The 27,872-nt window shown below is 38.4% G+C and overlaps 1 protein-coding gene across 1 annotated transcript; it reads right to left on the bottom strand.

Moving 5' to 3' along the window:
- Positions 1–741: 741 nt before the first annotated feature.
- On the bottom strand, positions 742–27,872 carry LOC138966623 (CYFIP-related Rac1 interactor B-like). Its single transcript, XM_070338911.1, has 11 exons — positions 27,761–27,872; positions 25,355–25,446; positions 22,682–22,803; positions 20,446–20,551; positions 18,895–19,031; positions 18,198–18,272; positions 17,083–17,208; positions 15,576–15,655; positions 11,489–11,615; positions 11,021–11,091; positions 742–8,690 (listed from the first exon to the last, which is right to left on the bottom strand). The coding sequence occupies exons 2-11, from the start codon at positions 25,428–25,430 to the stop codon at positions 8,627–8,629; spliced, it is 984 nt and encodes a 327-aa protein (XP_070195012.1). The 5' UTR covers positions 25,431–25,446; positions 27,761–27,872; the 3' UTR covers positions 742–8,626.

Below are 27,872 nucleotides of genomic sequence, written 5' to 3'. Positions count from 1 at the left end.
CAGCGCTACCAGGCTTGTCACTTTCACTGCCTTTTGCACTAGCGGCGGACTACTGTCATTGTGAAAAAATGCAGTGCGTTCAGTTTCATTATTCTGCGAGTTCCACAGCTTGACTAAATGTAGTAATTTCGCCTTACATGACTTTTTTTTTTATTTGTTGTTGTGTGTAGGTTTTTGTTTGTTTGATTATTTTTTTCATACATTTTTTTCATGAATGTGTCTTCTGGTCAATTTTTCTACTGAGGAGTGGCATGCAAGTGCATGCATGCAGAAGTGTCTTTTTAGGGTGGGTGGTAAGTGTGTAGACAGACAGACAGACAGACAGACAGACAGACAAATACACACGACTCTCAGGTCAAAAAGGGTACGTTTATCACAGATTTGCCATTTGAGGACAGTCATGGCTCCACGCCTAGGACTTCATGGCAAATGACCCAGTTTGTGTCTTCATTGAGTCAGCTTCACACACACACACACATACATGTGCATGTACAAGAACACAGACAGACTGACAGTCAGGCAGAAACAAACACACAAACATTAACACATAAATGTGTAAGGAAAAAGACACAGGTTGATACACGCACACAGTGACACACACACACACACACACAGTATCACACACACACACACACACAAAGACACAAACATGCAAAGGACAGAAACAGTTTTTTGTGCATCTCACTCTCTCTCACACTCTCTCTTTTTCCGAAGAGGGCATTCAGACGTTCACGGTGTAACTACAGTGTAAATCAATTTTACACTATTCCAGCTCTGATTTACAAGTTTCTCATAATGTAACAAAGCAGTCGGGCACAAAGAAATAGACTCTCAAATCAATGTTATCCATAAAACAATTTTTGTTTTCTCCCGAAAACTAAGAGAGCATTATAAATTAAACAAACCAACCTTCCGTGTGTAAAAAAAAATTAATTAAAAAAGAAAAAAATATAGAAAAGAAAGAAAGAAAAACAACAAAAGAACCATCACATTACTGAAGCACATTCAAAAATATGAAAAGTGGAAAAAGAAACAGACTCATAGAAAGTGAAATGAAAATGAAAAACAATTTAACAGGTAAACCGGTTGTCTACAAGAAACAAAAATATACACGGAATCGTATTCTTTTTTACCCAATTCATCTCAACGCATAATGACTTGTTCAGTATATATTTTTTAATGATTAAGCGACACAATAAAACTGTACAACACTCCTTGACACAGCATTATTATGCTGATGATAAATCTAAAAACGAAACAAAAATGGAGCTTATAATGATCCTGCAAAAAAACCTTTGTGACTAAAACCTAAAAACTTTGTTCTTTTGGCACCAAATTAAAAAAAAAACCTCCACCGGAAATGATGAGATAAAACCTGAAAGTGACTTCACAGTATCCTCAAAACACAGATCATTCATCCTGCTCTTTTGTTCGTTAGTTAGTTTATGATTACCCTTGTTTACAATTACTGATCTTCAAATATTTTTCTTTTTTCTTTTCTTTTTCTTCTCAAGTTAATCATCAACTTTGGGTGATCAGTTTTAATTTCTCTGCTGCATTCAATCCTCTTCCAGCATCTGAACGGGGCAGTTGACAAGTACAAAACCTATCTGTGTACAGGGTTTTTACGAGAAATCAGAGTTGGAACATATCTGGAAAAGTCATGCCCTTAAAGATAGTTCCTCGTTTAGTGCTTTAGCCACAAAGGCCTTTTTAGCTCAAATACAGAAATGTGGTGGGAAATGATCTTAACACTCAAAATTCAATCATCGCAAAAAAACCAATGTACAAACAAGTACAAAAACAAGACGACGTAATCACACTGAAATAACACAATTACCAACACAGTGATTGCATAAAGGGCTAGAATCAACAAAAATATCTTCAACAATACATTCAGGTCTTTAAAACAACACACATTTGATCATCTCACTGTAAAGTAGTCGCCAAAAGAAACTTCACATCAGACTTTTCATCAGGAAAAGATCATCTTCTTTACATAATGGCAAGTTGGGTTCAATTTCTCTTTAAAACTCTTTGCGGTAACTAACTGTAAAAGATTATCCCCCACACACAAAAACAAAGAACACCTACAAAACTAAAATCCAAAACTCATAACGGCTTCACTGTAACAATATGCTTACAACCTACTGATGAATATATGAAAACAATTCTTAAACATTAATGTGAGAGTAGCATAGCAAATTTAAATCTAAGACCAAGCATAATAGCCATTTTCACACTGCGGCATGCACAAAGGACAAAACAAAACAAAATCTCTTTCTAGCCCCGCCCCCTCCTCCTCCCTATCTGGCATAACTTGACATAAAAATTAACGTATTCGTCTGCAACCAACTGGTGTCTTTGTATTTCTGTCCTTTAATTTGGCTCTCATCTCTTTATGCTTTATTTTTTCTTCTCATTCTTGAAACAGAATATGAAAATGCTACTGACTGTGCGAATAAAAACCTGTCAACCACTGGTAACCCATAAATGCTGTAACAAAATCTTTCTTTACTTTCTTTATTTGGTGTTTAACGTCGTTTTCAACCACGAAGGGTTATATCGCGACGGGGAAAGGGGGCTGTAACAAAATCAAATGCTATAGCAAAAACAAGAAGAGCAAACGCTCGATCGAGTCACTTTCGCAGTTCTGAATATTATATGAGGCATCAGATGGACAGGAAGAAATTGCTATTCACAACACAATGAGTCACGTTCACATAAAATTTGAGCCCGGTCACTTTTATAGTTTCCGAGAAAAGCCCAACGTTAAGTTGTGTGTTGCCGAACAGAAAAGGCTAGTTATCTCCCTTGTTTTTCTGATAACGTTCGTAAAAGGCTACAGATGTAAATACTTTGATGTAAAGAATAATCCTACAAAGTTTCAATCACATCCGATGAACTTTGTCAAAGATATAAAATGTCTAATTTTTCCTTTGACGCTGACCTGTGACCTTGAAAAAGGTCAAAGGTCAACGAAACCATCGTTAAAGTGTAGAGGTCATTGGAGGTCACGACTAAACAAAATATGAGCCCGATCGCTTTGATAGTTTCCGAGAAAAGTCCAACGTTAAGGTGGTGTCTACGGACGGCCGGCCGGACAGACTAACACTGACCGATTACATAGAGTCACTTTTTCTCAAGTGACTCAATAATGTGTCAGTTCTTGAAACTGAGCAAAGAGAACCCCTTTTTGCACAATCTTTGTAATAATCCCGAATATAAAGAAAAAATGACAAGCACAATGGCCAGGGTCAATGACAACTATGATAATTTAAAAAGACTAAACCTGCTACTCAAAAGAATTATCAGTCTTTACCCAATCCACGAATTTCAAGCAAAAAACGGAAATCTTTGCTCTCCAACTAGCTAGCTGCCTAAGTAAGAAACAACCCTACTCCAACTAAAAGTAAGAAAAAAATCCTCCAGTATGTACAAACCGTGACACTAACTTATCACCCGCCTAATAAACTCTACATAATGCACCGTAATGAAGATGATTGTACCACATTCTCAATAAATATTATTGCTTCCTGCGCAGTTCTAATTCCAACTGATGCAAGTTGGTTAAACTGAAAGACCGTTAAAGGAGGGCGAACTACTCTCTAAAAGACAAGAACAAACAATGAGCACCCACAAAAAGGAACAAACAAACACACAAACAAGCAAACAGTCACTCCTTCCAGCTTCAAACATGTAACATTTTTTCAGGTTGGTCTTTTTTCTTGCAGAACTTTTCTAATGAATTAAGCTAAGCTGACTCTACAAAAGATAAAATCTGCGTGTTAGGTGAGTGAAAGAGAGAGAGGGGATGAGGTAGGAGGAGGGTGGGAGGGGGGGTGATGAATGAATCAACGAAACACAGCAAAACCTCTAAAGCTGGTTAGGAATGCACAAGTACCGCACGTTTATGGTCACCGGCACTAGGTTTTGGAAAGGGATAAAGAGAATATAAATTGCTAAAGATTGATCCACGTGTGGACATATTTCCAAGAAAATTGTGTGAAAATATGATTTCACAATATAGTGTGAAAATATGATTCCACAATATAGTGTGAAAATATGATTCCACAATATAGTGTGAAATTATGATTCCACAATATAGTGTGAAATTATGACTTGGTTCGGAAAAATCAATATTTGGAGGAACTTACATTTACATAACAGTGACTTTCATTAACACACACACAATGTATTCTCTAACACACACACACACCTCTAGACACTATATACCAACCCACCACCCTATATCCTGATTATATACTGCGGAATAGTCTTATTTCACATGATTTGCATCTTTAAATATCAAACAGCTTTTCTTCAAAAAGGGTTATGCAAAATCTGAAAATGAAATCCCTATGTTGAACTATGATTATTTTATGCATAATTACATTTGGAAAACAATATTTGCTAATTTCTTTCACTTTTAAAATCCAAATTATGAATCATAGAAGTAAATTAATAATGATTACATGGAAAAAAATCTCAGCGTATGAGGTATTTAAAGACAGACGTTTCACTCTATATTTAGAGTCTTGATCAGCATCAAATGACCAAAAAACCTTCCATAAATGCAACACAACACACCCTGAAAGTGACAAACTACCATCAAACATCAGATTACCTCAATTTATGTGACCTCAATGATAGTAATGATAATAATTAGAATAATCATAATTATGTAAATCATATTTACTTATTACTGCAAATATTATCTCATTACTTACTCGTTTGAGAAGTAAAACAAGATCGATCTTATAGGTACAAAAAGGCCCACAAATTATCATTCCAACAACAATATTTATGAAGTTTTTCTTGACGTGAAAATCAATAATACTGAATGTAATGTGGGTTTACATTTAATCATTGTGATAAATGAATTGTATCTCTGCTCTTCCTTTTAAAAAAATATTAAAGAAAAAAAAAGAAAGGCAAGCTTAGACAAAAAGTAACTTGCTATTTTCCATGCAGGATTACAAAGACAGACAGACGTGATTCAAGATATTCACAGCTCAAACAAAAACAACAAAGGAAAATTGTACAATCATGCAGCTTGATATGTAAACAGAAAAAAGCAAACAAGACCTTACGTGAAAAGTTAAGACATGAAATAAAATTGATTTTTTCATGTCTTGTACTGATTAATAATCCGCAACCTCAAAACCTCTTCAGAAATTAGGTGGTATCTCTAAAGAAATCTTTCTAAAATGTGATCAGAAAAAAAAGAGAAAGAAAAAGTACCCTCAGTCAAACCAGAACATTTTTGCATGTTTTTTTGTTTATTCTTTAAATACTTATGTCCATTAATCTGTTTTAGTTTACAGCCTATCCTGCCAGTCTGATTTAAAATAAAACAACAGCCCACACACTATTCCCAGCTGCTAAAAAAGCATGGACAGAAACATACGCAGACAACACAAAAGCAGAAAACATCATCATAAACAAACAAGCTTCAATATATATATCCCAACATCACCCAGCCAACACCACAACATTGCAGCAAAGCTGTGGAAGAGGAATAAAAAAGATGCATCAGAAGATATCACAAAAGCAGGTAAGATTGTATAAAGCTGAAAAGCAGGCATCATTACGAGTATACATAAAACATTCAAAAAAGAGAAAGCCAGATAACATCTGTATCAAAACAAGGGTAAAGCTCTTTAAGTAATACGATGGGAGGGGAGGGGGGAGGGGGGGGGGGGGGCAAGGAAAATAGATCTAAATGCCAGGTTCTTCGACAATGAAGAAAAAAATTGTTCTCAAAACATATTAACAAATTCAAAGCAAAGAAAATAGCTTTCAAAACATTATATGTGCACCAAAGCAGCAAATACGCAATTTACGGAAAACTACTTTTCATGTAAATAAAAAGTATGACAATTTTTGAAATCGCAATAACGAAGCAGTTAAGGCAAAAGAAATTAAAGCAAGACAATGCTGGAAAACTGGGGTAAAACCAGGAAAGAAACAATGTTAGTTAACAAGCAGAAAAATAATGGAAAAACAAATCACAAACAACAAGGAGACTGCTGTAATAACTAAGCAGGATAACACTGTTGGGAAAGTTTGTAAGAAAGCAGCAACTCAGTATCAAAGCAAAAATATGTTAACAAAATAATGCAAAGGAGCACACCCATATGTACACACACACACACACACATATGTATCCACACTTATGTACACACACCCACACATACACACACCATTCGGAAAGGGCAGAAGATGACAGACAACCTGATTTAACAGTCACAAAGCAAGACACAGACCCAACAATAACAACAATTCCAGACAATTCGGTTAGAAACACAGCTTTGCAGAAAGCAGCGATAACAAAAAAGTTAAAGCACAGAAAAGTGCCATGGCAAAAAAAGGGAGACAATCAGATAAGGGAAGCACCTGGACCAGAAAGACAAACGCATCACTGAAAGCTGCATTCTATTCAAAGCACAGCCAGCATCACTACTGCAGTATACACACATCACACAATTCGCCTTTTGTCCTGACTGCATAATGACAAACATAAAATCCTCTTTAAGGCAAAGGACAAAAACCTGACTCGCTAACAAAACAAGGGATGATTTGACCCCAATTAATGCTTTCTACTCTCCCTTTTTCATTGAAAGACTGAACAAATCCTTTGTTTCAGTTCAACTACAGTGGAACCTGCCCTCCAGACCACCTGTCCATAAAGACCACCTGCCCATTAAGACCACCCATAAAGATCCCCAACGGTTTTTACGACTATATAAATCACCTGTCTAAAGAGACCACCTGTCTGAAGAGACCAATTTTGCTCAGTCCCTTGGGTGGTCTCTTTAGACTGTATCCTGTGATGTTCTTTCTAAACATGATCGCTTCTCTCCGTTTGAAAATGTATCGCATCTTGCTCTTTGAAATTTTGTTTTCAGCAAGCTTGATCTAAACAATCAAAAACTCCCACACCAGCATGAAATCAGCTTCAAAGCACCCAAAATGTGAATGCACGTTCAACATGTACACAGGTACCGTCTCTACACAAATAAACTCACATTTTGCATGAATACAGCAAAAGGACTAGATTTTTAACCTTGCTTTTACTAATGAGCAATCCATTTTCAAAAAATATTTGAATATAGCCAACGAGCCTTCTCATAACTAAACAATGTTGTGCAAATCTTACTCTTAGGATGATGCTGTATAATTGTTACAAATTGCACAAATGAAAATTATGAATTCTGCATAATAAGTTACTTGCATAACAATTTTACCCAAATTCCCTTTTTCAAAAGTTAACAGTGAGTGACTGTAATCTCATAACAAACTGCAATACCAATTTTGTTTTGTCTGTCAAACGGTTATACACACCAACATGCATACTTTTGCATATATGTAAATGGTCTCTTTTTGGAAACTGCTACTTTTATGTAAATACAAAAACTTGCTGATAGATACAATTTTACCCTGATTTTCAAGTAGGAATAGAACAAGAACACTGATGTATTCATGGAATAGAAAGTCACTTCCTGTAATAACATCAACAGTGGTAGCCTTCATATTACAATTCTAATACTTCACCGAAACAGAAGACGATATAGGACAGATGACAATATGCCATGAAAAAAACAATACAAAACGGAAAACGAAAACGAAGAAGTGAGCAAAACCTTCCCAAAACAAACCTGAAAGAGCTCTCTTTAACGAATATTTGAATATTCAGTAACAAAATACTGAATCTCAAGTTAACGCAACAGTAACAAAATATTGAGAACAACGCACATTCCCTCAATGGACAACAACTGTACACACTCAAGTTGCATGAAACAAAACAATCATATACATTTGAAATAACTCTACATGTTCCACAGAAGAATTCAACTCACAATCCTCTGGTAATAGGAATGTTTCAATTGTCTATGGACTATGTACACACGGTAGTTCAATAACTAACAGCCGATCGATGAAGAGAAAAACGCTTGCAATAAAAGAACCGTGACCACTTCGGACAAGGAAAAACTCACTGCACCACAAATCGCGTGACAATCAATGTAACACAAACGTCAATATTATGTGATGGACTAACTGCAAGCTCTCTCCTTACCCCATGAAGCTGCAACAAACAAGTGATGCCAATATGTGACCAGAAAATCTCTCTGACTTGTGATTCTCACCAAAGTGTCAAGCAATTCAGATCATACTTCTGAGAAAAAAAATCCAGCTGTCTGCTTTCTACAGATAACAATGTGATCTTCATCCCATAATTTACAACCTCGCCACTGAACTCTGGAGTCCCACCTGTCTTGAATATTTCCACTTAGTTTCCTCACTTACAAGGTCTAAAGTTGACAACAAAAACAAACAAACTTTTTAACTGAATAATAAATTATTTTTAGCTAAGCTACCACAAGTCCACTACTAAGCATAACCAGAAATAAACTGTTCTGACTGCTGCACTTGCTGTATGCTTAGAACTTGGACATCGCTGAAATGTGTCAAAAACTTTCTGAGCACAAAATCTTGACAGTGGAGAGACGCTCTTGGAGAGTCGGGAATATGGCACCCATTCTTGCTTGGCGGTAGAGGGGAAGGAGGAAAAAGATGGTGAGCGATGAAATGAAGACAGCAAGCAAAAAAGGAAAGGTGACCATCACGCAAGTAGGGTCTTGATGGTCCTGGGCGTCGATTCATCCTGCAGATGCTTGGTTGTGTATCTGAAGAAAAAAATAGCACACCATGAAATAGTTATTTATTCCCCCCTCTGCTTCTTTACCTCTGTAAACTTGTAGGGGTAGTTATTTTTCGATAATGACCCAGCAACCAAACAAATAACGACCCAGCAACAGCCTGAATCCTCGATAGTGCAATGGGTTGAGAAGTTGTTCTGTTTCGGTACTACTTTTTGCGACTGAAAAGTTCCGAACGCTCTAATGTACGAAGTATACATCTCTGGAGCAAACAATACAAACATACCGCATTTAAATTAACAACTACAGGCCTGAACACATGAATCTCCATATAAAATCCATGAGTTCGGTTGTTTTCTGAATCTAGATCTGCCGTGCTCAAACCGTTCATCACAAGCAATTTCCCAAGGCAAGTAACTCATACTTTGTCTAGCGACAAGAGTAGTTCCCCTTCTTTTCACTCAGTTTCTTCGACAACAGACTGCAATCCGACGGTCAGTTTTCAACAATATTTCATTTAATAAACAGATCACACGCAACCAAATGCACACATCTCATCAATTTAAACAACATAAAGGGGTTTCATACACTATTTTCCCCAGAAAACTGAACTTCATACAGTTTTTAACGTTGGAACACGGGTGCAAAAGTTCGTCTGCTAGTCCCATTTGACGAAAAAAACATTATCCTAAGCGATACCAAAACATATACAGAACACACAATATCTGCCTTTGCCGCCACAGCAGAATAACAGCATATCTGTGTACTTGATTTTAGTCCAAAATAGGAAAACTGACAAGAAGTGTTAACAGAATGGAATGATTTGCACGGAACTATACAACCGCGCATTAATCGATCGCCTGCGCAGGTTGACTGGTTGAGAGAATAGGATTCGATCAAACTTTCGCAAAAAAACTCCTCTTTTCTTTGAATAACTGAAGAAAGGAGGAATAAAGAGGTTACACACCTCGTCTCAGTGATTATAAAAAATAATGGTCTCAGTTCGCGGTCATGAAAAAGCTCGCTAAAGCTCGCATTTTTCATGATCCGCTAACTTCAACCATTATTTTTAATAATCACTGAGACTCGGCATGTAAACTCTATATAGTCTGGCGCAATACATTGGTACCCCCCTTGTAAGATCTCAACAAATCTGAGAAATCCAGGTCTTAAAAAGGAGGCAAATTTACTTAGGTTATAAACAGAAAATGACGTAAGACGTCGCCCTCCTAATCGGGAGGTCGTGAGTTCGAATCCCGGTCGCTGACGCCTGGTGGGTTAAGAGTGGAGATTTTTCCGATCTCCCAGGTCAACTTATGTGCAGACCTGCTAGTGACTTAACTCCCTTCGTGTGTACACGCAAGCACAAGATCAAGTGCGCACGGAAAAGAACCTGTAATCCATGTCAGAGTTCGGTGGGTTACAGAAACACGAAAATACCCAGCATGCTTCCCCCGAAATCGGCGTATGCTGCCTGAATGGTGGGGTAAAAACGGTCATACACATAAAAATCCACTCGTGCTAAAAACATGAGTGAACGTGGGAGTCTAAGCCCATGAACGAAGAAGAAGAAAAAAAATTGGGGGGTCTTAAAAGGGTTTTCTACTGTAGCCTTATGGATCAGACGTTGGTCTTCCTAAGGCCAAAAAAAAAAAAAAAAGTCTGTTTACGGTAACCCGACCGACCCTATTTTTTTGGCGCGACCCTAGACTTTCTTTTGGCATTTGGGAGAAGAAAAAAAAAAAAAAATCTTGTTTTTTTTGCAAAATAACGTAAAAATAATTATGGTTTTTTGGAGAAAAAAAAAGAAAAAAAAATCCCGAACTTCCGACCCTATTTTTTTGGCCTATGTTACCGTAAACAGACCTATTTTTTTTTTGGCCTAACGGAAGGGTGAGTGTTCAAATTTGGGCAGTTACTAGTGTGTTAATGATACAGATTTTTCCGATCTCCCAGGTCAACTTATTTGCAGACTCGCTAGTGCCTTATTCCCGTCCATGTGTACGTGCAAGCACAAGACAAAGTAAGCACAGAACAGATCTTGTACCACGTCAGTGTTCGATCGCTTATAGAAATACAAAAATACTAAGCAGGCATAGCCCAAAAACGGAGTATTGCTGCCTACATGTCGGGGAAGAACTGTCATACACGTGAAAACCCACTCATGCAAAAACATGAGCGTACGTGGGAGTTTCAGTCCATTAATGTAAAAAACGAAAAAGCAGAAGAAGAAGAACAATTAGAAGAAGAAGAAGTTATTTCAAACACATGTAAGGCTAAACAGTTAAAACAACAAACAGATCCTGGTAATGCACCCTGTTCCTAAACTAAAGTGATTTGAGAAAAAGTACGCTTACCTGAGAGCATTGAGTAAACCCTCCACCTTGCTGGGATCCTGTTCTTTCAGAACCTTGATTGAGCTCTTCATCTGTAGTGCATATAAAACAAAACATGTGTTGACTGTTTCCATCATAATAACAAAGGTAGTCTTTTAAAGACTAATATCAATCAGGGCTCCCCAAGCTGTGCGTACCTGCTTCTTGTACCCACTAAAAGTTGAAAAACACAAACTAAAAGTTACAAACGTTGCGAATAAAGTCACACAGAGACTTCTTTTATTCAGTTTAGAAAAATTACCCTGTAACAACAAAACTCGACACCAGTAATTTCTCAAAACAAAAAATCTCTTCAATTGTGCAAAACTTAAATTTTGTGCTTTCAAAATGTGTCAAGCTAGTTTCAATTAACTACAGTAGAAAATGTAGTCCTATAAAGACACGAGACAAAACAAGACGAGCAAAACCAAGCACACATGACTGTCTTACCTCAATGCCTGACGTTTTAGCAAAGGCTCCCACAGGGTGCACGTGGTCATAGAGAATAATCACGCCTACCATTACCCGCAAACAGAAAAACTTCGTCTCTTCATTCTTGAAGCGGGAACTGTAGCTGCTGTAAAAGAAAAATTTAATTCAATAAATAACACCCCAAAAATAAAACCTTTAACTAATGCCCTTAAAATATAAGCCCCCTAACCTTCCCTGCCTGCTTCTCCCCCCCCCCCCCCCCCCTCCCCCTTTGTTTATGATTACATGGGTGGGAGCCCAAAATGTTGCTGGGACTGAACATTTTGGAAGGCCGGGGTCCAGGGGCCGCTAAGGCTACGGCGGGGTGCAGGGGCAGCGTTTTAGCATTTGATGAGGGGGCCTCTGCTGGCTTTAAATCTGACAACAGCTAACAAACAACAACAATATGGGGGCGGGGGGGAGAGAATGCACAAAATCAAAAACCTCTATACTTGAAAATGTTTGGTTGTACATGTATCACTCTTGCTGAGGGGGTCTACAAAAACAAGTGGTAAACACATTTCAAGAAGGTTTTTGAGAAACCCCTATGAGCTTAAACAAAATCTTAAAATTGGTGATGCACAAAAGTAACAAATATTGTAAACTTGAAGGTATTTTTCACTAACCGCCTGAAAGTGATTTTTTTTTAGCAATTCAAGAGTTGCTATTTGAGCCTCTCCTGGCTTTAAAACTGAAAACGGCACACACTTTTTTTTCTTTTGGGGGGGGGGGGGGGGGGGATTAATGCACAAAAAAAACAAAACTCTTTACTTGAAGGTATTTGGTTGCATCACTCTTGCTAGGGGGTCTACAAAAACAAGTCGTAAACAAATTTCAAGAAGGGTTTTAGAAGCGGCTTGAACAAAAACTTCAAATTGGAGATGCACATAAGCCCAAAAAGAAAAATATGTCTGTTTCCGGTAACATCGCCGAAAAAATAGGGTCGGTCGGTCAGTTTTTTACAATTTTGTTATTTAATTTTTTTTACCTTTTTCTTACGTTTTGTAAACGTCTTTTTACGTATTTTTATTTTTTTAAACGCTTCCTTAGTTTACTTACAATTATTTAGCACATGTTTTTGACCTAGAAATATTGAAACTAAATAAAGTATATTTGACTTAATTTTTTTTTCTTCCCGAAAAGCGAAAAAAACACTTTTGGGTCGGCGCTTAAAAATAGGGTCGGTCGGGTTACCGGAAACAGACATATTTTTCTTTTTGGCCTAATTAGAAATGTTTGTAAACTTGAAGGTATTTGATTTCATCACCTAGTTTTGTCTTTGTTTAAATCAAATGTTTACTGCATTAAAGGAAAATCGCCATGCAAACAAAGCAAACAGAAAATAATAGTCACCTCCCTTGTACTACACATTTTTACTTGTAGCTTATGATTTTATCATTGCAGGTGGTACTTTCTCAAATAATTGTTGAACCATAGCTTGAACCAAATGAGAAACAAGTTTCAAGTCAGTTTATTTCAATTGAACACCTTCAAAAGGGCAAACTGCTCAGGTTAAACAAGAAGGGCAAAGCCCATACGACTCACATGCTTGACCTTTACATGACCTTGACCTTCAGCTAAACCTAGCAATGACATCATACACTAAGAACTGCTTTATATATTTTTCCTACCAAAATACATGTGACCTTGACCCAAGGTCAAGGTCATCCAACGTCATGCAACACAAAGCTGTTAATTCAAGACATAGGAAGTACAATGGTGCTTATTGGCTCTTTCTACCATGAGATATGGTCACTTTTAGTGGTTCACTACCTTATTTTGGTCACATTTCATAAGGGTCAAAGTGACCTTGACCTTGATCATATGTGACCAAATGTGTCTCATGATGAAAGCATAACATGTGCCCCACATAATTTTTAAGTTTGAAACAGTTATCTTCCATAGTTCAGGGTCAAGGTCACTTCAAAATATGTATACAATCCAACTTTGAAGAGCTCCTGTGACCTTGACGCAAGGTAAACCAAACTGGTATCAAAAGATGGGGCTTACTTTGCCCTATATATCATATATAGGTGAGGTATTAAATCTCAAAAACTTCAGAGAAAATGGGAAAAATAGTTGTTTTTTAGACAACATTTATGGCCCCTGCGACCTTGACCTTGAAGCAAGGTCAAGATGCTATGTATGTTTTTTGGGGCCTTGTCATCATACACCATCTTGCCAAATTTGGTACTGATAGACTGAATAGTGTCCAAGAAATATCCAACATTAAAGTTTTCCGGACGGCCGGATGGACGGACGTCCGGTGAGTACATAGACTCACTTTTGCTTCGCATGTGAGTCAAAAAGAAGGTTTAGACAAAAACAGAAATCCCCCGAGTTATATCCCTTGCTAATGCTCTACACACTCTTCTGATGCTGCTTTTCAATTCATCATTTCAGGAGTTTCTTTATTTGGTGTTTAACGTCGTTTTCAACCACGAAGGTTATATCGCGGTGGGGAAAGGGGGGTGATGGGATAGAGCCACTTGTTAATTGTTTCTTGTTCACAAAAGTACTAATAAAAACATTGCTCCAGGGTCTTGCAACGTAGTACAATACATTACCTTTATACTGGGAGAATGCAAGTTTCCAGTACAAAGGACTTAACATTTCTTACATACTGCTTGACTAAAATCTTTACAAACATTGACTATATTCTATACAACAAACACTTAACAAGGGTAAAAGGAGAAACAGAATCCGTTAGTCGCCTCTTACGACATGCTGGGGAGCATCGGGTAAATTCTTCCCCCTAACCCGTCGGGGGAATCATTTCAGGAGTTATGTTCTAAAATTATTGTTGAATCATAGCTTGAATTAAAAGAGAAATATGTTTAAATTAAGTGTGTTTCGTTTGCAAACTTTCTATAGGACTCAATGTATCAGAAGGTAAATACCACTGGTTCACAGATCAGGAATGCAATTTTTTTTTCAACCACACCACTGAAGGTCTCTTCTTCTTCTTCTTCTGCGTTCGTGGGCTGAAACTCCCACGTACACTCGTGTGTTTTTTGCACGAGTCGAATTTTACGTGTATGACCGTTTTTTTACCCCGCCATTTAGGCAGCCATATGCCGTTTTCGGAGGAAGCATGCTGGATATTTTCGTGTTTCTATAACCCACCGAACTCTGACATGGATTACAGGATCTTTTTCGTGCGCACTTGGTCTTGTGCTTGCGTGTACACACGGGGGTGTTCGGACACCGAGGAGAGTCTGCACACAAAGTTGACTCTGAGAAATAAATCTCTCGCCGAACGTGGGGACGAACTCACGCTGACAGCGGCCAACTGGATACAAATCCAGCGCGCTACCGACTGAGCTACATCCCCGCCCGTACTGAAGGTGTCTGAATCCCTGCAAGAGGGGTATATCAAGTTGTGAGTGAGCAGAGATTTCAGCGAGAGTGTGCGGGGGATGGGAGGGTGGTGAACCACTGTACATAAAGGGAAAGTTTGTGTGCGCGCCTGTGTGTGTTTTTAATTTAAGACAAATGTCGCCAATGTTTTTACAGAGTGACGTTAAATAAATGATTTTATCATCAGAGATTTCAAATAGATAGCAACTAAGATGCCACATTGGCAAGGATGACATGACATAACTGCTCCCCTACATGTCACTCAATTTGGTTATGGTGACCTTCTGTTGACCTTCTGTTGACCGAGAGGAAACAGCAGCTACCAGGGATAAAAGGTATAAAAAAAAAATGCCAACATTCTTCCTGGGACGGAAATCCGTCGGGGAGGGAAGAAATCCCACCCCTGTGATTAGAAAAAACACTCAAACAAATTCATAAAGATTGAAAGAGAGTTTCTGACAGCAGAGAGTTACAACTTGTCATCAAACAAGTCGATCAGAGCATGGTTTGGGCAACAGGAAAACAGTTCTCACTGCACACAATGTTGATACAAAACCACAACACAAAGCACAAGACTGAAACAGGAAGTAAATTCCTTTTTTTAGCCTCATCAGAAAAACCACTGGACCCAAACACAACAAGCAACCGGATAACACAAGCACACAATCCACTTAAGCATTGAAACAAAACGTGACCGAACACTCACGAGTTTTCAATCATGACTCTACAGATGTTTGCCATGGTGCTTAGACAGTCTGTCGTCTGTTCCACTGGCAGGTCTTTGTGCTGTAACACACACCCAGGAAATACGCATTGATAACATTTCACAATACCTACCCAAGCCTCAGTACATTTTTGTTATTGTCATTTATTTTCCCTGAAATAGGAATGGGAATTGTTGTTCTATAAACTTAGCGACACATATTTTGTTCTCTTCACTTTTCTCACCCAACCCACTTAACACACACACACACGCAGGAACACAGAGCCACATACACACAGACATCCATTAAAAAAACCTCTCCACTTGTGATCAGTTGTTAACAGATGTACTTGAATTTTTTTTTTTTAAGTTTCATTGTACAGTGGTACCGGCAATGTGTGGCCCCTCCGATGAGAGAACACCTCCCTTAAAAGGACACATTATGAAGTCCCTTTGTCTATTATCTCTACCAAAATATACCTGTCGTGACAGGCCACCTGCAATGTAGGGACACTTTTGGCTGGTCCCAAGGGTGTCCTTTCATCGCAGGTACCACTGTATTCTTTACTTTCATTTGTTACAACATATGATTGGTTTGTAATGTCAAACGTCACGCTGCAAAACACTGTTTTTCAAGGACATCCCAGACAAGTCACAACACTGTGATTCACACACACACACACACACCCAGATGTACTTGAATTAGAAAACATTAACTGCATTTCACCAAGATGGTACTGTGCACAAAACATACACCATGTAAACTGAGAAAGGAAACAAAATTGAATCGGACCTGAATAAGAAATTCCTCCGAGGTAGGAAAAACACCCCCGTTGGTCAAAGGGAAATAACCATTCTCACTGCCACCAACTGAGAAGGTTATTTCCCTTTGACCATGAATATGTCCCTCTATAAGTCCTTGTAGAATCTTAATCCACCAATAACTCCCTAACCGTGTGTTTGACTGGTCCCAATTTTTGTAAGGACCGTCTCAGGAATGTATAGAACCTGTTCACCAAATTTGGTGACGATCGGTCCGTTCATTCTTGAGATCTATATGCGAAAACAAACACACAAACACATCGACCGAAACCTATACACACCCCTATACCGGGGGTGTAATAACCTAATAGGCTGAAAGGACAGAATCCCCCCAAATCGGCATATGGCTGCTTAAATGGCGCGGTAAAAATGGCCATACACATAAAAATCCACTCGTGCAAAAAACACGATTGTATGTGAGAGTTTCAGCCCAAGAACAAAGAAGAAGAAGAAAGGACACAAAAACCAACAACCCCTCCAAGGAGAAGACACTTTTCAAAAAAAGAATTCATTCTGTTGTCCGTAAATCTACTAACCTAATCAAATTATACCTGATCTAAAAGCACGCCTGCGGAAGCACATACAAATACTGTGGGCTGGTTTCAAGCATGTCTCCTGATCCCAGATTCCACTATTGAAGGCACATAATTCTAACAGCAAACAAAAAAAGAAATGAAACACAACGAACCTGTGATACGAAGTGCGACGTTGTGTCACTCAGTGTTTTTAACATGGGTGTGGCCTGAGCATAAAATAATGACATCCTATTGGCCATCTCGTTCGTCACCTCAAGTTCGCCTTCTTGTATCTCATCCTGTAAAAATTCACAGAAGAAAGTTTATAAAATGAATTAATTTGTTTAAATCATGAGGCACAGAATCCTTATTATAACAGGAGGACAAATTTCACTTAGAGAGAAAAACTGCATTCTTTTTATTTGTAGATTATTTATCCTGCAAAAAGTGAATACTGGGCGAATGAATAAATCAATGTCAATCAATAAATTCATCAGATGGACAAGCATAGCATTGAAAGACACAGAAGTCACTTAAGTATACAGAATACATGTACAGTAAAACCTGTCTATAACAACCACTCAAGAGTCCTTCTTCTTCTTTCTTTCTTTATTTGGTGTTTAACGTTGTTTTCAACCGTTCAAGGTTATATCGCGACGGGGAAAAGGGGGGAGGGGGGGATAGAGCCACTTGTTAATTGTTTCTTGTTCACAAAAGCACTAATCAAAAATTGCTCCAGGGGCTTGCAACGTAGTACAATATATGACCTTACTGGGAGAATGCAAGTTTCCAGTACAAAGGACTTATCATTTCTTACATACTGCTTGACTAAAATCTTTACAAACATTGACTATATTCTATACAACAAACACTTAACAAGGGTAAAAGGAGAAACAGAATCCGTTAGTCGCCTCTTACGACATGCTGGGGAGCATCGGGTAAATTCTTCCCCCTAACCCGCGGGGGGTTTCTTCTTCTTCAGCGTTGGACACTCAAGAGTCCAACCAAAAGGGGGTGTTATAGAGAGTCGGTCGCTATGGAAAGGTGAATGGTATACAAAAGAACTTTGTCAAGAGTTTCTTTGGAATGGTCGTAATGGCCAGGTGGTCGTTATTAAGAGATGGTCGCCTGGGCAGGTTCGACTGTATAAGAAATCACTTACAGTAAACAGAATACATGTATGAGTGGATAAGAAAGTAATGCTGTTCAAGGCTCTGACAAGCTGCTATGTACACATAGATCACAAACCAAACCATGGTACAAACACGTTTCAAAACAATTGTCATACCTCATTTGCCATTTTCCTGCGACTGAGGGTTCTCCTGTAGTAGCTGAAGTCGTTCTGAATGGCCGGATTTGTCATCTGAAGACAATACATACAATATTTAATGCAAACTAAGCAACGGCTTCACAAACATTTCACTTGTCAGCAAACCAAAAACAATCCAACAACATACCTTTCTTGAGAATTTTTTCTTTTTACTTTTCAGCATTATGACACACAAACTGTACCAAAAATGTATCAGGGCTGATAAGAATGATTGTATAAAGAACAAACGCCCTACTTCACTGATCATGGCAGCAACAAAAATTAAATAAAGCACCTTACATAAAATTCTTGCTCCTGTGTTTCAACATTGGAATAAAGAAGCTGCAAAGTGCAATATATGCAGAAGGTTGTACATCTGCAATAGTCTGCATAGTTACCCATAAGGTGTATTCCGTGTCATTCGAACTAGTATTCGAGACACTGACTCCTTTGAAAGCCAATGTATTCAAGACACTGACTAATTTGAAAGCCGATACATCTCTATCTTTTACAGCCCTAAAATATTTTTCATACAAAATGAATCTGAGCAAACAAATGGTAAGGTCTGGAGTGCAATGCATTCCCATTAAGTGGAAAAATACAGCAACCAGACACCAGTAAACACACACACACTCTCTTCATCTCTCTCTAACTAAAAAGGAAACAAATGTAGGACCTTTAAGTCATCAAATCTGAGGACGAAGTCTAAGATCTCTGCGAACTGTTTGAAGAGGGCCTGTTGGCTCTCTAGGTGTTCTCTGGGCGTCAGGTCTTCTGAACACAGCACTCGCAGTAACTCCAGCACAACTTGTTCTGCACACACATTAACATAAAATAAAATAAATAAAACCAATAAAGATTTAGAATCAAATAACAAGAAAGGTAGGTTGTTGGAACGTTTGTTATTGACAAAACAATACATTCACAGATATTCCGACCCAACGGTCTTTTAAGTGAACAGACAAACAAATATTATACAATAAAGATTTAGTTATCACCCTTTCTCATAAGACCTCAACTCTAATGTACAACTTACAACAAAACACACATTCAAATACAGTTAACCGGTCAAATACAATCAGCACTACTCGCAAACATATACAGGCCTTTATTCTTGGTCATATCCAACAAGAGTAGGTAATGCAAAGTTTATACAAGCCACCTAACACAGCACCCGTCTGGTTTTATTTTTTAATTTTAGAACACATCAGGCCATTTTTATCATTAGCATTGGAGTCAAAGTCTCTTTAATGTATTTTACAGTAATGAAGAAAGTTAAACGCAACTAAAAAAGTGGACAGGGCAACAGCGTAGTGGAGATTTGTCTTGATCTCCCAGGTCAACTTATGTGCAGACGGGCTAGTGCCTTATCCCCCTTCGTGTGTAAACGCACTCACAAGACCAAGTGAGCACGGAAAAGACCCTGTAATCCATGTCAGAGTTTTGTGGGTTACAGAAACACAAAAATACCGAGCATGCTTCCCACGAAAGCGGCGTACGGCTGCCGGAATGGCAAGGTAAAACCCACTCGTGCAAAAAATCATGAGTGAACGTGGGAGTTCCAGCCGATGAACAAAGAAAAAGTTCTAAAAAAGGTATTAGCTGTTTAAACTACATATATATATATACTAGATGATTACCCGCTTCGCCGGGTACCGGCTCCACCGGGAAGAAGTAGAGCCGAATACCAGGCTGTGCCTGGGACCCGGCTGTGCCTGGGACCCGGCTTTGCCGGATGAACGCCGGCGCACGAAGGAAAGGAGATAAACGCGCAAAACACTGGAGACCTTCTAAAAATAGTAACGTGCAGTGACCTTCTAAAAATAGTAACGGAATGGGAATATTCGCGCGCCATACGAAGGAAGGGAGGTAAACGCTGAAAACACTGGAGAAGATAAGGAAGAGTTACTGGTAGTGGATCCAGACAAAAAAAACAAAATCGGTTCAGCGCTGCGCGCTGAGAGCACGTGTTGAAATATCTCATCGACCAGGTTGTGTCCCGGGTGTACCTGAATATGGCCACCAAATTTGAAACAGATCCATCGAGAACCTTGGCCGCGCATCGCGAACAGACACACACACAGACACAAGTCGTATATAGATACTACAGCATAACCCCAAAGCACACCAGAGCATGAAAAAGGGTTTTTCCTTCATTCTAATACAATAAACAAATAGCACAAAAGACAACTTCAAAATGATATCCTGATTAAAAACAAAAACTTACCAAGGTCTTGGGAGAATTCATAGAAGCGCTTTAATTTTGCTACAAGTGGACACACACCTTCCCAAGCCGTCTCCTGAAGCTGCTCATCTCTGGGATTTGAGATTGCCTGCACACACACAAATTGTTCCATTCAAGAAGACAGCAAGACAGTGGAACCCCCTTTTTAAGACGCTCAAAAATCGCAGAAAATCATGTCTTTAACCCCTTCACTGCCACAGTATAACAGCATTTTGGTATTGCTGTGACCCAGGGCAAATTTTGCTTTCTTCGGTAGGTTCACTAATCTGTTCACTGCTCAATCATGTATAGAGATATCTATTAGATCTTTGGCATGTGGTTTGCTTACACCCTTGGCTATTATGTGATAACATGATCATTGGACTTTGCTTGTGATTGTCATAGTAAAAATCGATATAATGACCATTTTTGTCAAAAATTACAGTTTCCAAACTTTCACACACACACTGCAGCACATAAAACCGCAGAAAACACGGCTAAAACTGGTGTCAAACATCAGGTACTCACATTACAGCCCATAACAGTATTCTTCTGTGTGGTAATCCATAAATCACTTCTTGTAGAGCTTCTAGAACACTGTATCATTTGAAAACAGGTCTACGAGTTGATGTCAGACTTCCGGCCGCCATTTTGAATCTTATAGATCGGAAAAAACTTCTAAAAATTTTTTTACCACGTGGTACTAACTTATCTGAACGGTCAATGGGAAAGAACTGTGTTTAAACCCATACGAGAAGTTGGACAGTGGTTACCTCCCATTTAGTTTTCACAAATGTCCTGAAAAGTGCTGATGTAAATGCTGCGTATCTAGTACGTGCTGGGCAGTGAAGGGGTTAAAAGGAGGGAGTCTCAAGGAAAATGTACAGAAGTTATTTAGTCTTAAAAAAATGTCCAGGTCTTAAAAAGGGGGAAATGTTAAATGGGCAGAGAGGAGGGTGTGGATGTTGGAGGTGTGTGTTCCCCTAAAGGAAGGTTCCACTGTACCATATATTTGCTATTTTGTGTTGTGCTAATCTAAAACATAGACCAAATAGCCTGGACCGCCAACTCGTCACGTGACCCTTCGAGGTTACGACTCTCGACTTTCAGGGGCGCGTCGCGTCCGGTTTGAAAGGCCAGCGATTCGAAGACAGTGAAAAGAAAGCATGCTCCAGTTATTTGTGACAATGGGAGGTGACAATGAACTGGATTTTCCAAAACTCCAAACTAAACTTAACAAAACTCATCGAAAAACATGTTCCTTATGCACTTTTGCTGAGTTTATTTTAGCATTTTCAGAACTTACCTCGGCAACTTCGTCCATGTTTACAATCGACACCGGATATCACGTCCCCCTGATTTCTGAAAGGCTTGTAAGCGTAGGTTCCTAAATGCGAGAGGCCGCTACCTCGTAATAGAGAGAAAGAGCGGAGAGAGAGCTAGTTGGCGGTCCAGGACAAATGGTCTATGTCTAAACTCATACGATGTATGCTTTACAAAACAAACAATATAAGGTTGTAAAACGTAACGATGAATTTACCCAAAAGAGAAACACCAAGAAAGGGAGAGACAATGTTAATGGTACAAGACAAGATGTTCTGGCAATTCTCTTTATTTAAATAAATGGCTTCTGAATGAAAAAGGAGCAAAAGTGTACAATTTACACTCAGCTCCTATAAAAAAATATAAGGTAGACTACCTCCCACAACAGGTTAACCAGTAAATTGGAAGGTATTTGGTAAAAATCTCAAAATACTGGACATACAATTGAGAACCAGTCATGGCTACAGGTTAAAATTCCTTTTGACAAACTTTCTTGGACTAAATTGAGGGTACATGTATTGTTATGTTCTAGAACTGATCTGACAGGATGGATGGCATGAGTGACCGGTTTTATTTGGAGTCAGGATTTGTTCACACACAGAGATACCACTACCAGTAAGGAAAATGGCTGCCATGATCAGTAGCTTAGCAGTACATGATTAATTAACTGATAATGAGGACAAACACAGAAAAGCTCCACTGAAAGTGTAAGGCTGCCTAAACGGCGGGGTAAAATTAACGAAAAAAGGCACAGAAAAGTACCCAACATGTGTATTGCTTAAACTATGCACTTGCCCCAAACATAGATTGGGCTTGCCTAAAGGCACCACACACACACAAAATTACAACACATACCCCGTTGCCTCAAAGACAAACAGAAACCACTAAATCTAATTTTCACACACAGCACACTCACCAGACGAATTTGCTCAGATGCCCCAACATAGGACTGCAGTTCCTTCAGAATGTCTTGTGAAGACTCAAGCACAGCCTGTACCATGTTCCATGTTTCTCTCTCACTCTCACTTGGCGCCGTACCTTATACAAAATAAAATTAAAATAAATCTTTCTGGTCAACACAGTTTGGGGCTCTCTAATGTGATTTAGTATCGCAGTAGAACTGACCCTATCAGACAGTTAGCCTTACTTAACAAATTGTTTAAATATGAGTACTGCCTGGTTAAAGGGTACCTCTCAATACCCGCCACTTTCTGGAGACGCATGCCTGCGGAGTATTATCTTGACCTGAAAAGTACAGGTCTGTCAAATGTCATGGCAGGGCACCTGCAATGTAGGGACACTTGTGTGTTCTTTCGGTTTCATTGCAGGTACCACTGTAAGTGTACACACTCAAATAAACAAGTTGCGTAAGGCGAAATTACTACATTTCGATATAGTCAAGCTGTCAAACTCACGGAATGAAACTGAACGCACTGTATTTTTTCACCAAGACAATACAGCTTCGTCAATCCCCGCGAGAAGTAAATCGCTCACTTTCCACGTACAAAACGCAGTGAAATTGACAAGCCAGAATAGCGCGGTAGCGTATTGCCCTAAGTATAGCAATGACACATGAAATTTTGAAATTAATGGTTGAATGACAAGAAACACACCATTTTAAAGAGATCAAAATTCTGAGCACATAGCAATTTGTTTTATTTAAATCGGTGCAGTAGTTCTCGAGATATGGTCATTTTATTTGAGAAATTTTGGGTGTCCTTTCAGGACAAAGCTAGTAGCTATAATTACATGATTGCTGTGGCAATGACATGAAATTAATGGTTGAATGACAAGAAACACACCATTTTAAAGAGATTAACATTCTGAGCACATAGCAATTTGTTTTATTTAAATCGGTGCAGTAGTTCTCGAGATATGGTCATTTTAGTTCGAAATCACTTTGCTTTGAGCGAGCCGAGATCGCAACCTCTTCAGGCTTTTTATCGACCAAGTTTCGCATTTTTCAGGTCCAGTTTTGCGCCGCATAATCGTTGGGAATAAGTCATTTCTCGCTCGATTCTTTTGATTTTTGGCTTAAATGAAACAGAAGTTAATGTTTTATAAACTGCATTTTAACCGTGTATGCCGATGGAAGTTTTCAGACCAAATTTTAGTGAAACTCACACGAGTAATATTCACCGACATGCTGACGGAGATGTAGCTTCCGGTGGTTCGCGGTTTTTTTGTATGGGAAAGATGTAAGGCTTTCTCTGATTGGTTGCAAAATATCACAGCCCTCCAATGAAAATTACGGTATTCCGAGCAGTTTGAAATGAACTGGTCGTCTGCTAAGAGTGACGCGAAAATGGCCGCGAGAGGCAGTGAAGACGAACACGCACTTTCACACTCAAAATATTCCAAAACACATCTTTTATTAATTTCATACAGTAAACTTTGTTTTTGAATCATTTCTTTATTCATTCCTTTTTTATTTGATACATAATATGTGACTCACAAACATCAATTATGCCAATTATTTTTCACTCAAAGTGAAAAAAAAGTGCCTTTTCACTGTGTCCTCAGTTGACGCTGGGCGATGTGGCAATGCTACTAAGTAGCAGGGATGGGAATTCCAAAATAGAAAAAACTCTGAAAATAGGCCGAGGTCCAGGGGCAGAGCCACATTGGGGAGACCAGGGGGGCAAAGTCCCCCGGAAGGTAAACAAATTTTAGCATCTTTGACCAATATTTTGATAGTTCTCGTGTAAGCAAATAATGGATTGAGAGATAATAGTATACATATAATTTAATTTACCTTTCTTTTTGCCGCGGACACATTTTTTTATTTTTGCTGGTAATTCCCATGCCTGAGTAGGAAAGCACACTTTTCTGTATTCTTGTTAACTTTCTGATCTTGTTTTGAATACAACATATCATATCTATATGATTTTGGAATCAGGAAATGATAAAGAATAAGATGAAATCATTTTTGGATCGATTTCTTAAATTTTAATTGTAGTACTAATTAATCTATTTTTGTTAATTGTGATAATATTTTAAGAGAAAACATGACATATATACATGTAATATTTTTAGACTCAGAATGTAATGAAGAATACGATGCAAATAATCTTAAATCTGTTTGCGAAAATTCCATTTCAATGACAACTTTAATGAGCAAACTCATGAATTAATGTTTAAGCCCCCAAGCTGATTATACAATACCAAAGTCCGGGCTTTGTCGAAGATTACTTGACCAAAACGTTAACCAATTTGGTTGAAAAAAAAACCGATAGCATGACAGTTCCGCCTCAACTTTCACAAAAAGCCGGATATGACATTATCAAAGACATCTATCCAAAAAAATTAAAAACTTCTAGAGATATTATACCCAGAAAGTCTCAACTCTCATGTTAAGTTTCATGAAGATCGGTCCAGAGTTTTCTCGGAATCAAGTTTATACATACACACACACACCACTACCCTCATCTCGATTCCCAGTCAATGTTAAAACATTTAGTCAAAACTTCACTAAATGTAAAAAAAGAACCTTTGGCTACACAGCCTTCATATTTTTTTCAAGACAAGAAAATCAAATAAACATGCAAGTACAAATACAAGAAGAAAGACAGAGAATCAGAGTTCTTACTTTCAAAATCCACAAAAATATCAGCTCCTTTAGATTGCGTATCTGGGTTCAGTAAGATCCTCAACAAATTTCCCATGTTGAACAACTGGTACCTGAAGCAAAGAATACCAGTAAAATACCATGAACAAAATTGTGTCATAATAAATCAACATTCAGTCCAGGGTTGCAACTGTAAGGACAAGCCACTAAAAGTAAAATACACAGACCCTGTCAGCACTCATGTTGGATAGTTTCATGTTTAACACGAAAGAGACAACACACACCCGTTGACCAAACAAAGCACTTAACACTTTTAAAATTCAGCCATATTTAATCTGACCGAGTCACCTTCTTCTTCTTCTTCTGCGTTCGTGGGCTGAAACTCCCATGTACACATGTGTTTTTTGCACGAGTGGAATTTTACGTGTATGACTGTTTTACCCCGCCATTTAGGCAGCCATACGCTGTTTTCGGAGGAAGCATGCTGGGTATTTTCGTGTTTCTATAACCCACCGAACTCTGACATGGATTACAGGATTTTTTTGTGCGCACTTGGTCTTGTGCTTGCGTGTACACACGGGGGTGTTCGGACACCGAGGAGAGTCTGCACACAAAGTTGACTCTGAGAAATAAATCTCTCGCCGAACGTGGGGACGAACTCACGCTGACAGCGGCCAACTGGATACAAATCCAGCGCGCTACCGACTGAGCTACATCCCCGCCCGACTGAGTCACCAACTCTCTCACTTTTCTAAGCTGTCATGTGACAAAAGTTAGTAAATAACGTGCAACTTGTTTTTCAAGGTTTTCATCTTTTAATTTACTGTCGTACTACTCCTACAGGCAGAACCATGCTACCCAACTGATGAAAGCTCAGGGTTGTTGCCTTTAAGGGCAGGAGCTACCTTCAAATACACCGTTTTTCTTATCCAAATCATTTGACCACAGCATTCATGAAACAGAACTGTGTTTGTGTTAAAATTTGGTGTGCTTTTGCTTCAAATTGTTCAATGTATGTAGAGTAGTAGCAAACTAGTATATGATCAAAAACAAAATTGCTCTTAGATTGACTTTAACAAAAATTATTAAATGAAAAATAAGCAAAGCGTTGTATCGAAACATGTTAGTTCACGGTTGACAAGATAATTTAAACACTATTCATTAGAATGATATGAACTTTTGCAGAATTGTTTTGGACATTCTGATAGATGTTTTGTTCGAAACGATTTATTCTAGGAAAAACAGTTAAAGAGATACAAATGTTGCTTTGGGGGTAAAATTTGTATAAAAACTGGAAAATGTGCATCTCTTTTAACTGTTTTTCCTAGAGAAAATCGTTTCGAACAAAACATCTAACTCTAAAACAATTCTAGAAAAGTTCTTATCATTCCGATGAATTGTTTTGAAATTATCTTGTCATCCGTGAACTAACATGTTTTATTTAAGCGATTTGCTTATTTTTGATTTAATAATTTTTACAAAGTCAATCTAAAAGCACATTTTGTTTTTGATCATAATTATAGTATTATACTATTACTCTACATACATCAAAGCAAAAGCACACCGAATTTTAACACAAACAGTTCTGTTTCATGAATGCTGTAGTCAAATGACTTGAAGAGAAAAACGGTGTATTTGAAGGTAGCTCCTGCCCTTAAATGACTTCTCAGAGGGTCTTCTATTCTGCCTTACCAAAGGTAAACAAACCATTGCAATTCATTCAGTAACGAACACCCTACGAATCTTGGTAGTACCTGAACGTGAGAGGCTCTACTTCAAAATACGTATTAATTAGTCTCTATTGTAGTGCATGATTTGACTTTGCATTGATACTGGTAATTTTGAAACTTACAATATATTTTACTGTAGGCCTGCACATCATTACATATAATCTACATGTCTTCCACGGGATTGTAGCCAGGAAGAAAGTTGTGTTTTCTATTTATGAAGAACAAGTCCAACAATTATTGTCCATAGCACACACTTCATATCACCATAAAACTACAGACAGGAGCTTAATACGTTACATTATTCAATTGCTGTGCTAAAAACAGCCTATTCACACGGATGAGGATAAAAGTTCATCTCCACGTGCATCGAATGTCAAGCTACAACACTGCAGGGAGTTTCCCCCTCGATACCTCGTCTGACAAGACCTGTTACGTCAACTCAGGGAAAATCATGCAGAAAACGAAATTTACTTCAACTATGGCCTTTGTTTCAGACATCTGACCATAAGACTGTGATAATAAGTTATTGACAAATTCTAAATTTATACGCACGTTAACGAACAAAACTGATTCAGTCGAGTTTCACCAGATAGATCGTGTGCTTCTGTACAAAAGCCGATCTGATCAAACCATTGCAGCCATATATCGTGCACAAAAGCTATGTAATCACAACTTCTGATCAACAAGGTTTACTTACCATGGAAGTTTTCAACAAAAAGACATTGTTGAGCCCTCTTCAACGAAAGACAATGACAAGTCCCTTTGGTCACTGAGTACTGAAGGAGGAAGTGATTGGAGACGAAACCCTA

The sequence above is a fragment of the Littorina saxatilis genome, linkage group LG5 (assembly GCF_037325665.1).
Source record: "Littorina saxatilis isolate snail1 linkage group LG5, US_GU_Lsax_2.0, whole genome shotgun sequence".
NCBI lineage: Eukaryota > Metazoa > Mollusca > Gastropoda > Littorinimorpha > Littorinidae > Littorina > Littorina saxatilis.
Note: the sequence above shows the minus strand (reverse complement) of the source record. Positions and strands in the feature narration are given on the sequence as shown.

What these genes read in the sequence shown, in the direction of transcription:
- LOC138966623 (XM_070338911.1), bottom strand. Translation starts at nt 25,430, where the DNA reads ATGGGAAATTTGTTGAGGATCTTACTGAACCCAGATACGCAATCTAAA. An exon ending in CGTCGCACTTCGTATCACAG is followed by an intron (nt 15,656 to 17,082) that starts GTTCGTTGTGTT and finishes TGTGTGTTACAG; the next exon opens with CACAAAGACCTGCCAGTGGA. An exon ending in CTAAAACGTCAGGCATTGAG is followed by an intron (nt 11,092 to 11,488) that starts GTAAGACAGTCA and finishes TATGCACTACAG; the next exon opens with ATGAAGAGCTCAATCAAGGT.